At 41.0% G+C, this 13026-nt stretch overlaps 2 protein-coding genes across 8 annotated transcripts in view; one reads left to right on the plus strand and one right to left on the minus strand.

Moving 5' to 3' along the window:
* cmss1 (cms1 ribosomal small subunit homolog) overlaps window positions 1-13026 on the minus strand; it is a 362453-nt gene that overhangs the window by 170833 nt on the left and 178594 nt on the right. The window lies entirely within an intron of this gene.
* filip1l (filamin A interacting protein 1-like) overlaps window positions 1-13026 on the plus strand; it is a 293850-nt gene that overhangs the window by 116466 nt on the left and 164358 nt on the right. For all 4 annotated transcript variants that reach the window (XM_070893705.1, XM_070893707.1, XM_070893704.1 and 1 more), the window contains exon 4: window positions 134-312. In XM_070893705.1, the coding sequence (XP_070749806.1) occupies window positions 134-312 (179 nt within the window). The remainder of the gene's footprint in view (window positions 1-133; window positions 313-13026) is intronic.

The following is a 13026-nucleotide window of genomic DNA, read 5'->3' on the forward strand; positions in this document are numbered from 1 at the left end:
GTTTCTGCTCTTTACTGGCAGTTATGGCAGGATTCCAGTGGAACCCCCAAGGAAATTTTGGCCGCAATTATTTATTTTTCACTAATTATGTTTTTAAGGCACATAATAGAACATAATTTTGCTCTCTATGCAGCTTGACAAACTAGTTGAAAAACAGAAAGAGACTCACAGACGGATGTTAGAGCAACTTCTCCTGGTAGAAAGATCTCACAAACAGACAGTAGATGAATTGGTGGATGAGAAAAAGAAGCATGTGGACTACATGGAAAAGAGTGATGAATTCACCAACCTCCTTGAACAAGAACGTGAACGGTACGTTAGGAAATGTATACTCAACCCCCGTGTCAAATACAAATATCTAAATGTCTGCATGTGCTGGAAAATATCCTAATACAGGACAACTGTAGGAAGTTTTCAAAATATTGAATAGGATCTTAGAGCCATTGCTAAGAAACCTTCTAGCATCGATTTGAACCATTTTTATCCCATTTGTGGGTGCTATAAGTAAATTCAACAACAGAACCAAGGAAAGGCTTTTTGCAGAAGAGAAGTCATATTTTATCAAAATGTATTTTCAAAAATTCAGGCAAACCTGGGTCATGCTTCACTAAATTTCCAAAGAATTCCATTTCTGGGACAAAAATAAATGGTACAATAGAAATTCTGTTTGGCATGTAGAGATCCTTTACTGTGCATACAATTTTCACATTAAGTATTATCCCATTTGTTTTAAATTGTTTAACCGCTGTTTAAACAGGGATACAGTGTAGGTGTGTTAAGCGTTGATACTTGAATTGCCGATCGGAATGTCGGAACAGAAGTACGATACTTACATTTGGCCTGCACAAATATTTTGGAAATGGTACTTTACATAAGATATTGAAATTCAATATTTTTAAAATTCAGAGCAAGACACATGTAATGCAGTCTCCAAAATTAAGGTTCCCCAACTGAACCCAACATTGATATTTCTGTATCAGGAGCTAACTGTGGAGAAATGATGATTATGTGTTGAAAGATCACTTCAACGCAAGAAATCTTACTCCACTTAATAAGCTCCCTGATCCATATACCCATATGTAGAATTAGGCAGTCTTGCAGTTAGCTATGAAGGGTGAAGATCAATGAACTCAAATAATCTTATTTTAAAACATATAGCTTCAAAATTAAAATACAGCAATTTTTATGATGTTTGTTACTTTAATGAGTTGCTCAAACTATGTTAAAATTTGATATTATACAATTTTTAAACATAGGTGGCCCTCTGACTGGGATTGACAGGAAAGCTTACATAAATGATGCTTATCTATAATTAGTACCACTAGAGCGCTTGGAAAAACAGTAATGTGCTGAATGAAAAGAAGGTTAAGCCCTTCTTTAACAGATCAGCAACACCGCCAATAATGTTTGGTGAGCTAATAGTTTGGATGTGAGTGTCTGTAAAAGGATGAGTCATTGGATGCTGGGTTTTCAAAATTATATAATTTTATTGCTAATAGCATTTTACATCTTGAGCTTTTCATTAAAAATGAAGAAATTCAATCTTATGGTCCAGCATGGGTGAAAACCTCACACCATCTTGTGGGCAAAGTAGCAGGAGAACACAGCAGTTTACTACAACAGTTCCTATGATCAGAGCTAGCAGAAACTTCAACACATCTAAAAACCAACATTTAACCAACAAATAGATAAATGGTTATTTATCCCATTAAGCTTTATTGGGCCTTGCTACGCACAGATTGGCTGACGCATTTGACTACACTTCAAAAATAGTTCACTGGCTGTGAAGCACTTTGGAATATCCTGAAGTCAACAGTTCCTTCATTGGAACACTCTCTAATTGTCCTGAACTGTGCATTGATCATTTGGTAAATTAGCATAATATTCCACAACAAACTTGTTCATTCAAATTTTTGGATGCGAAGATATGCATCTGTACTCATCTATAAAATGTCAGATTTCATCAGCCACTGACAAGTTTGTTGGTATAAGGACATAAGTGGCAGAACTTGGAGATCTCTTCATGCATCTTTCAGGAGCAGATGAGCGCACTGCATCCAGTGAGAGTCAGGCTGATAAGTCAGTTTCTGTGATGTTATAAGATGCTATAAAATAGCAGTAGTATACCGTGTGGTAATGCATGAAGGTGGTGATGCTATTGTTCAATTCTTGCTGGTCTCCTTAGACCATATTGCTCAGCGACTCACAGGATCAATTTGCTGAGGTATCAAGAGTACACCATGAAATAGATCAAAAAAGAATGTGAAACTCAAAACCAGGCATCGCTATAGAAGAATAAATGTGAGGCTGATCATTGCAACCCACTGCCAAGAGCATCGACTGGATTGTTGCAACAGTATTGCAGTGTGCTTGGTATTATCCCCATAGGCAGGTGTGCCATCACTGACAGAGGCATCTGGTTGACAGCTTCATTATCTTGCTTCAGTTGCCAGTGGGTAAACTTGAAGCAATGTATCCAAGTTTGCTGATGATACAAAGCTAGATGGGAAAGTTACAAGGATCAGTACTTGGGCCTCAGTTATTTACAATCTATATTAAAGACTTAGACAATGTATCCAAGTTTTCTGACGATAAAAAGCTAGATGGGAAAGTAAGCTGTGACGACACAAAGATTCCTGTAAAGAGATATAGACAGGTTAAGTGAGTGGGCAAAAAGGTGGCAGATGGAGTAATAATGTGGGGAAATGTGAGGTTATTCACTTTGGTAGGAAGAATCGAAAAACAGAATATTTTTTAAATGGTGAGAAACTATTAAATGTTGGTGTTGAGAAAGATTTGGGTGAATTAGTACAGGAAACAGAGTTAGCACGAAGGTATAGCAAGCAATTAAGGCGGCAAATAGCATTTATTGCAAGGGGGTTGGAGTACAGTAAGTAAGGAAGTTTTGCTGCAATTGCACATGGCTTTGGTGAGACCACACCTGGCTTACCGTGCACAGTTTTGGTCTCCTGAGAGGCAGTGCAACGGAAGTAAACTAGATTTATTCCTGGGATGAGTGGGTTATCTTATGAGGAGAGATCAGACCTATACTCTCCAGAGTTTAGAAGAATGAAAAGCGATCTCATTGAAACACAAGATTCTGAGGGGGATTAACTGGGTAGATGCTGAGAGGTTGCTTCCCCTGGCTGGAGAGTCGAGATCTAGGGGCATCATCTCAGGATAAGGGGTCGGCCCTTTAAGACTGAGATGAGATGGAATTTCTTCACTCAGAGGGTTGTGAATCTTTGACATTCTCTATCCCAAAGGACTGTGGCTGCTGAATCATTGAGTATATTCCAGGCTGAGATACATAGATTTTTGGACTCTAGGGGAATCAAGGGATATGGATATCGGACAGGAAAAAGTAGAAGAGCAACCATGAAGCTATTGGATGGCGGAGCATACAAGAGAGGCCATATGGTCGACTCCTGCTCTTAATTCTCATGTTTGATAAGTCAGAATCCTCATCTGGAGTTACATTAAGCAAACATTCTCTGCACTCAAGTGGACAGCTTATTTGTCTACTTATCAATAAATTAATTTTCCTCTCTTCCATAGTTACGTAGCATGTAGTATTACAGAGCATTTACAGCACAGAAACATGTCAGTCGGCCCAACAGATCCATGCCAGTGTTTATGCTTCCTCCCACCCGTCTTCATCGAACCCCATCAACATATCTTTCTGTTCTTTTCTTCCTCATGTGCTTATCTAGCTTCTCCTTAAATGCATCTATGCTAATCGCCTCAACTACTTGTGGCAGTGAGTTCCATATTCTAACCACTCTTTGGGTAAAGAAGTTTCTCCGGAATTCCCTATTGGATTTATTAGTGACTATCTTATATTTATGGCCCATAGTTCTGGTCTTGTCCTCAAGTGGAAACATCTTCTCTACGCCTATCCTTTGATAATCTTAGAGAGGTGACCTCTTCACCCCTCAGACTTAATCTTTTCTAGAGAAAAGAGACCCAGCTTGTTCAATCTTTCCTGATGGGTATAACCTCTTAGCCCAGATATTATTTTAGTAATTTTTTTGCACCTTCAGTGCCTCGAAATCCTTTTTACAATACGGAGACTAGAACTGTTCACTGTACTCCAAGTGTGGTACAACCAAGGTTTTATGCAAGTTAACACACCTTTCAATTCTATCCCTCTTAAATGAACCCCAGTGCTTTGTTTGCTGTTTTGGCCTTATTAACCTGTGTACTTTGTGATTTGTGTATCTGTACCCCCAGATTCCTCTGTTCCTCTACCCCATTTAGACACTTATTTTCCAAGGAGTATGTGGCCTCCTTATTCTCACTGCCAAAATGTACTATCCCACACTTATCCATAATGAAGTTAATTTGCCAATTACACACCCATTCTGCATGTTTATTAATGACTTCCTTTATTTTGTCGCAGTCCTCCTCTGTATTAGCTGCACCCCCCAGTTTGGCGTCTTCTGCAAATTTTGAAATTGTACTTCTGATTCCCAAGTCCAAATCATTTATGTAAATGGTGAACAACAGTGGTTCCAGCACTGATCCTTGTGAAACACCACTGCCCATCATTTGCCAGTCTGAGTATCTTGGGTGGGTGATTTTGTCATGGTGTTCCTGTATGTGGAATATCACAGTAAAATGCACAATATAGCCACCTTTATGGTCATGTGGACTGTTAGCTGCAGAGAAGAGTAAGAAGGAAAAAGGGAAAATAAGCCATTACAGTTTTTTTTCTTTGTATCAGTTCTTCCTATTAAGCCAAAGGCACTATCTGGGTCGAATCCTATCACAGCAAGTGCCCAAGGATCAGTTATTTACTTTTGTTTTTAAATACGTAAAGCAATAGTACAGCACTAAGTATCATGCACAATGACTAGCAACCCAAGGGCTAAACTGCTAAATACCAAAGCCGTATTTTTTTCATTAGGCTATATAGGGATTGCAATCAATGGCAGGCTTAATGTGCCCACTGTATGAACATTCCTATAACTCTCTGTGCCAATTCATTGATTTTTACTCGTTGAATGCATGGAATACAACCCTGTCTTTAATCTGAAAAAAAACACAAGATTTTATTCGTCTATTATTGTTGGACATTGCGCAGAAATGCTACTGCAGACATGCAAGAGTTAAGTAAGTGTGTTCTTCCCTTCACAACTCTGAACATTTTCCAGAATAAACTTCAAGAGATCAGAATGGCAGCCATTTATATAATTTTATCATAACATTTTAGACACACTTGTGTTCAGTTTTCATTTTTAAAAGTTTCAAAAATATTTAAGATGAAAACATTTCTATTAAAATTTGTTTTTGTCTGTCAAGGATAGAAAGATTGAACTCTGAGCATCAGTTATCTGCACAAGAAATACAAACTCAGTACAGTTTTCCAGTTGATTTTAAGGACACCATGAATTCAAAAATGTTCTATTTAATCTTGGTGTCATGCTTGTGGTCACAGACAGAAATGAATAGCACGAATGAGATGACTTGCTGAATTGGCATGATATCTAACTGTAAAAACAAAATCTACAGCACAGTATTAACTTATGCGCCATTTATAGTGTCCTTTGCAAACCACAGTGTGTCTCATTTCTGGCACAATCTGGTTCAAAAATTACATTATAAACACATTGTACACTTCCCGAAGTGGTCTGACTCAATTTATGTGAAGTTTAAAAAAAAATGTAATTTGTTTTAAATGGTGTGTGACTAGTTTGTGAGGAAACTGATTGCAATGAGACTGCTAGAAAGTCTCTCGACACTCATTTATTTCCCATCATGCACTGCAAATTGGAACTCACCCTTCCTTTCTACATTGTCTTCAACTTGTACAAATGTAATATAAGAAAAGTAAGGGGTGAGAAAAGGTAATTTGTCCAACTGAAGTTCAATTACAGTAACACTGTAATTCACTCATCACAGCATTAAACTGTATTTTGAACAACCTCAATATTTTTACCTCGACTACCCTATATGGCAGCCCATTCCGAATACTTCTTTTTATTCATTCATGGGATGTGGGCGTTGCAGGCAACGCCAGCATTTATTGCCCATCCCTAATTGCCTTGAGATGGTGGTGATCCACCTTCTGGAACTGCTGCAGTCCATGGGGTGAAGATCCTCTCACATTGCTGTTAGGTAGGGTGTTCCAGGATTTTGACCCAGCGTCGATGAAAGAACAGGATTTCCAAGGCAGGATGGTGTGTGGCTTGGAGTGGAACTTGGAGATGATGCTGTTCCCATGTGCCTGCTGCCCTCGTCCTTCTAGGTGGTAGAGGTTATGGGTTTGGGAGGTGCTGTCGAAGAAGCCTTGGCTGCAGTGCATTTTGTAGATGGTACACACTGCAGCCACGATGTGCCAGTGGTGGAGGGAGTGAATGTTTAAGGTGGTGGATGGGGTGCCAATCAAGCGTACATAATAAGAACATAAGAATTAGGAACAGGAGTAGGCCATCTAGCCCCTCGAGCCTGCTCCGCCATTCAACAAGATCATGGCTGATCTGGCCGTGGACTCAGCTCCACTTACCTGCCCACTACCCGTAACCCTTAATTCCCTTATTGGTTAAAAATCTATCTATCTGTGATTTGAATACATTCAATGAGCTAGCCTCAATTGCTTCCCTGGGCAGAGAATTTCACTGATTCACAATCCTCTGGGAGAAGAAATTCCTTCTCAACTCGGTTTTAAATTGGCTCCCCGGTATATTGAGGCTGTGCCCCCTAGTTCTAGTCTCCCCAACCAGTGGAAACAACCTCTCTGCCTCGATCTTGTCTATCCCTTTCATTATTTTAAATGTTTCTAGAAGATCACCTCTCATCCTCTGAACTCCAATGAGTAAAGACCCAGTCTACTCAATCTATCATCATAAGGTAACCCCCTCATCTCCGGAATCAGCCTAGTGAATCGGCTCTGTACCCCCTCCAAAGCTAGTATATCCTTCCTTAAGTAAGGTGACCAAAACTGCACGCAGTACTCCAGGTGCAGCCTCACCAATACCCTATACAGTTGCAGCAGGACCTCCCTGCTTTTGTACTCCATCCCTCTCGCAATGAAGGCCAACATTCCATTCGCCTTCCTGATTATCTGCTGCACCTGCAAACTAAATTTTTGGGATTCATGCACAAGGACCCCCAGGTCCCTCTGCACCGCAGCATGTTGTAATTTCTCCCCATTCAAATAATATTCCCTTTTACTGTTTTTTTTCCCCAAAGTGGATGACCTCACATTTTCCGACATTGTATTCCATCTGCCAAACCTTAGCCCATTCGCTTAACCTATCCAAATCTCTTTGCAGCCTCTCTGTGTCCTCTACACAACCCGCTTTCCCACTAATCTTTGTGTCATCTGCAAATTTTGTTACACTACACTCTGTCTCCTCTTCCAGGTCATCTATGTATATTGTAAACAGTTGTGGTCCCAGCACCGATCCTGTGGCACACCACTAACCACCGATTTCCAACCCGAAAAGGACCCACTTATCCCGACTCTCTGCTTTCTGTTAGCCAGCCAATTCTCTATCCATGCTAATACATTTCCTCTGACTCCGCGTACCTTTATCTTCTGCTGTAACCTTTTGTGTGACACCTTATCGAATGCCTTTTGGAAATCTAAATACATCACATCCATCGATACACCTCTATCCACCATGCTCGTTATATCCTCAAAGAATTCCAGTAAATTAGTTAAACATGATTTCCCCTTCATGAATCCATGTTGCGTCTGCTTGATTGCACTTTTCCTATCTAGATGTCCCGCTATTTCTTCCTTAATGATAGCTTCAAGCAGTTTCCCCACTACAGATGTTAAACTAACCGGCCTATAGTTACCTGCCTTTTATCTGCCTCCTTTTTTTAAACAGAGGCGTTACATTAGCTGCTTTCCAATGCGCTGGTACCTCCCCAGAATCCAGAGAATTTTGGTAGATTATAACGAATGCATCTGCTATAACTTCCGCCATCTCTTTTAATACCCTGGGATGCATTTCATCTGGACCAGGGGACTTGTCTACCTTGAGTCCCATTAGCCTATCCAGCACTACCCCTCTAGTGATAGTGATTATCTCAAGGTCCTCCCTTCCCACATTCCCATGACCAGCAATTTTTGGCATGGTTTTTGTGTCTTCCACTGTGAAGACCGAAGCAAAATAATTGTTTAAGGTCTCAGCCATTTCCACATTTCCCATTATTAAATCTCCCTTCTCATCTTCTAAGGGACCAACATTTACTTTAGTGCTGCTTCGAGTATTGTTGGAGTTGCACTCATCCAGGCAAGTGGTGGGTATTCCATCCTGACTTGTACTTTGTAGATGATTCAATGGCTTTTGGAAGTCATGAGGTGAATACGCGCCACAGAATACCAGCTTCTGACCTGCTCTTGCAGTCACAGTATTTAAGTAGCTGGTCCAATTAAGTTTATGGTCAATGGTTACCCCCAGGATGTTGATGGTGGGGATTCGACAATGGTAATGCTGCTGAATGTCATAGGGAGAGGGACTCTCGCTTGTTGGAGATGGTCAGTGCCTGGCACTTGTGTGGCGCAAATTTCACTTGCCATTTATCAGACCAAGCCTGAATGTCTTGCTGCATGCGGGCACGGACTACTTCATTATCCGAAGAGTTGCGAATGGAAATGAACACTGTGTAATCCCCACTTCTGACCTTATGATGGAGGGAAGGTCATTGATGATGCAACTGAAGATGGTTGGGCCCAGGCCACTGCCCTGAGGAACTCCTGCAGCCATGATCTAGGGTTGAGATGATTGGCCTCCAACAATCACAACTTTCTTCCTTTTTGCTAAGTATGATTTCCCCCCTGATTCCCTTTGACTTCAAGTTTACTTTTTAGGGCTCCTTAATGCCACACTCAGTCAAATGCTGACTTGATGTCAAGGGCAGTCACTCTCACCTCACTTCTGGAATTCAGCTCCTTTGTCCATGTTTGGACCAAGGTTGTAATGAGGTCTGGAGCTGAGTGGTCCAGACGAACCCAAACTGAGCATTGATGAGAAGGTTATTGGTAAGAGTCACTTGATAACACTCTCGATGACACCTTCCAACACTTTGCTAATGATTGAGAGTTGACTGATTGGGTGGTAACTGGCAGGATTGGATTTGTCCTGCTTTTTTTTGGACAAGACATATTTGTCCAATTTTTCACTTTGTCGGGTAGATGCTAGTGTTGTAGCTGTATTGGAACAGCTTGGCTAGAGGCACGGCTAGTATTGGAGCACAAATCTTCAGCACTACAGCCGGGATCTTGTCAGGCCCATAAGCTTGGCTGTGTCAAATGTGCTCAGCCGTTTCTTGATATTATGTGGAGTGAATCGAATTGGCTGAAGACTGGCTTCTGTGATGGTGGGGACCACAGGAGGAGGCCAAGATGGATCACCCACTCGGCACTTCTGGCTGAAGATGGTTCCGAATGCTTTAGCCTTGTCTTTTGCACTCACGTGCTGGGCTCCGCCATCATTTTACTCTTGAGTAATAGTAGTTCTTCCTAGTATCTGCTTTTCACCCTTTCATTTCTGTTCTCTGGTCTTACTTCGTCTTACTTATATGGAGGCTTGAGATACATCCTGTAGTCTGTGCAACATGCTCTATGAAAAACATTACCTGTATTTCTCTTGCTCCACTATTGGTGAAAATCATCATGCGGTGACCCAACTGCTACTCTTTGAAGATATCAGTGATATAAGAGAATGATATAATATATATTGCATATAAGAGGGAGTAAGATATGGACCTTATGGCTAAAGGGATCAAGGGGTATTGAGAGAAAGCAGGAAAGGGGTATTGAGGTGAATGATCAGCCGTGATCTTATTGAATGGTGCTGCAGGCTTGAAGGGCCAAATGGCTTACTCCTGCACCTATTTTCTATGGGTTTTTTTACCGAGGTTTTCTTCTAAGCCTCGACTGTGCTTTCAAACAACTGAATAGTTTTCTATGGTCCAAAAAATCCGTCTGGGACCCGGACTATTGTTTTAACTTGCATTAACGATCCAACAGCAATATTAGACATCAGCTGGCCATATTGTTTTACACCTGTGTCAGTGGTGGCTCAGTGGATAGCACCTCGGAGTAAGAAGGTTGTGGGTTCAAGTCCCACTCCAGAGACTTGAACACGAAAATCTAGGCTGACACACCAGTGCAGTGCTGAGGAACAAAAGCAGAATTTTTGTACTGAAGGAGTGCTGCACTGTTAAAGGTGCCGTCTTTCGGATGAGATGTTAAACCGAGGCCCCGTCTGCTCTCTCAGATGGGCTTAAAAGATCCCATGGCACTATTTCAAAGAAGAGCAGGAGAGTTATCCCCGGCATCTTGGCCAATGCATAGACCTCAACAACATCGCTTAAAAAAAAACAGATTATCTGGTCATTATCACATTGCTGTTTGTGGGAGTTGCTGTGCGAAAATCAACTGACGCGTTTCCTACATTACAACAGTGACTACATTTCAAAAATAACAATGTTGACTGTAAAGCGCTCTGGGATGTCTGGTGATCGTGAAAGACACTTTCTAAATGCAAGTCTTTTTTTTCCATTTCTGACTTCTTTGATGATTTAGCATGATTTAGTAATGAACTATGTTAAACTTGGCAAAAACATAATAATTAAGAACTGTCACACTCAAAGGCTTACTGCCTTTCTGCCAGCAGGGAAAATAGCAAAAAGGTCAAGGCCGAGAAACACCTCATCATACCATCCTCTGCTCTTGAAGTGAACACCCATCTGAGACACAGTCCTCAACCTCCTTTTCTCCAGCTTCTCTGTTCTCCTTTCCATAATCAACCTCACTCTTTGAAATAACTCTCTCACCCATACCCACAGCAATTCCATCAACTCTGCCAGTACTCGAGGCCTTACCATCTTGAAGGTTTCTATCATTGATAAGATGCTTTCCAACCATTTCTTTGTTTCCCTCGTTATCCATACATCTCTAGTCATATCCAACACTTCCGTGGAAAAACTATCCCCCTGTGTCATCTCAAATTTCCAACTAGATATATTCTGTCCCTCCAACTGCCATGACATTTTTGCCGGTGACAGCAGCAGCACTTTGCTTCCACATTCCAATTATATCCTTCCCCCAATCTTGCCACTCCTTTGGTACAGCATCCACCTTCACAGTCTCAAATATGAAGGCAGCTGGCGAAAGTGCACATGCTGCATTCCTAAATCTGGCTTGACCACTTGAAGAAATATTGCCTCTCCATTTGTACAGCTAAAACATCTTATTACTTTAGAATTAGTCTGGAAGACAAAGCAAATTCCAACTTCCCTATCAGCTGCCTCCTCCCACCTCTTTCCCCTGATTGCACTCAAAGTCTTCTAGCCCCCTTCTACCCTCCCAATAATCCCACATCGACTCCTATCAGTTATCAGTCTAAACATGATTTTGTTTTTATATTTTACTTCCAAATACCATGAAAAAGCTTCAGTAAGTCTAAGCATTTAGCATTCAGGTGACAAGCTTGGAAGGGTCATATAGGAGATGAAATTCAAAGTATGAAACCTCTTTCCATTATACCTGCTTCCACTTTCATAAAATTAACTATACTTTTCTCAACGAGAATAAATGGAAACATAGATATTATTTGCTGTTTAATTCCATGAAATGTGCTGTGTCCAACACGTAATTTATTACAGCTTCAGTCTTATTTATGGTGATTATTTGACTGCATTCTCTAAAGAATGATCCAGAAAGTATCAGAGAACTATATTTGTGTTGGAATCACAATTTATTTTTTCTGTTAAATCAAATCTTCTTCAAACATTTTTTGAAAACTAGCCTTGGAAAGTTTGGATAAACAGAAGAAAAAAAATAAAAGTACAGCATTCAAGTACAGCAGGTTCCTTTATAATCATACAAGATACAAAATGTGACATATAAAATCTAAAAGTAACTTTTTTATATATAAATCCTGTGCTTAAGGAGAAATAAGTTATTCTGGGAAAAGGAACACGCCCAGTATCAGTATCATGCACTCCCAGGTCATGAAATGCAGTGTCCTCTACTCTTTCAATAATGTGCCTCAGGCCCAACCTCAGAAGAGCATCCAGGTGATATTTACCATTTCCTACACACTAGTCCCCCTGTGGCCTCGCTGTGTGATTGCCAGCTCAGTGTCAACTTAGGGATAGCTTTACTAGTACTACCCATTAGAAACCCAATTGAGGCAACTCAAACTTATTTCTCATAGGAACTTTGCAGCCAGCAGAGACTTTTAGCCCATCAGTCTGACAGAATTTTAATCCCAAGTTCCAGAGGGGACCGACTTGTGTCGAGCCCACTGCATCATCCAGTCATTTTAGTTGGCATTTCTGATACAAAATATAAAATCATACTATACTTCGAAACCAAGTTTGATGTCACAAAAACGTAAAATTAAATCTCCCCTCTTCAATTATATATATATATAGAAACATAGAAATTTACAGCGCAGAAGGAGGCCATTTCGGCCTATCGTGTCCACGCCGGCCGACAAAGAGCCGCACAGCCCTGGGTCAGCAGCCCTGAAGGTTACATATAAACCTATGAACAATGACGAAAAGACAAAGAGCACCCAGCCCAACCAGTCTGCCTCACACAACTGCAACATCCCTTATACTGAAAACATCTGCACTCCACCCCAACCGGAGCCATGTGATCTCCTAGGAGAGGCAAAAACCAGATTAAAACCCAAGCCAATTTAGGGAGAAAAAAAATCTGGGAAAATTCCTCTCCGACCCATCCAGGCGATCAAAACTAGTCCAGGAGATCACCCTGGCTGTATTCTATTCCCTGCAGTACTTACCATTATATCTGCGCCGTCCAAAAGGTCATGCAGTCTAATCCCAATTATCATCTCTAGGTCCATAACCCTGCAGGTTACGGAACTTCAAGTGCCCATCCAACCATCTCTTAAAAGTGGTGACGGTTTCTGCATCCACCACTCTTCCAGGCAGCGAGTTCCAGATCCCCACAACCCTCTGTGTAAAGAAGTCCCCCCTCAAATCCCCTCTAAACCTTCCACCAATCACCTTAAAACTATGCCGCCTCGTAAT

Source organism: Pristiophorus japonicus, chromosome 11, assembly GCF_044704955.1.
Source record: "Pristiophorus japonicus isolate sPriJap1 chromosome 11, sPriJap1.hap1, whole genome shotgun sequence".
NCBI lineage: Eukaryota > Metazoa > Chordata > Chondrichthyes > Pristiophoridae > Pristiophorus > Pristiophorus japonicus.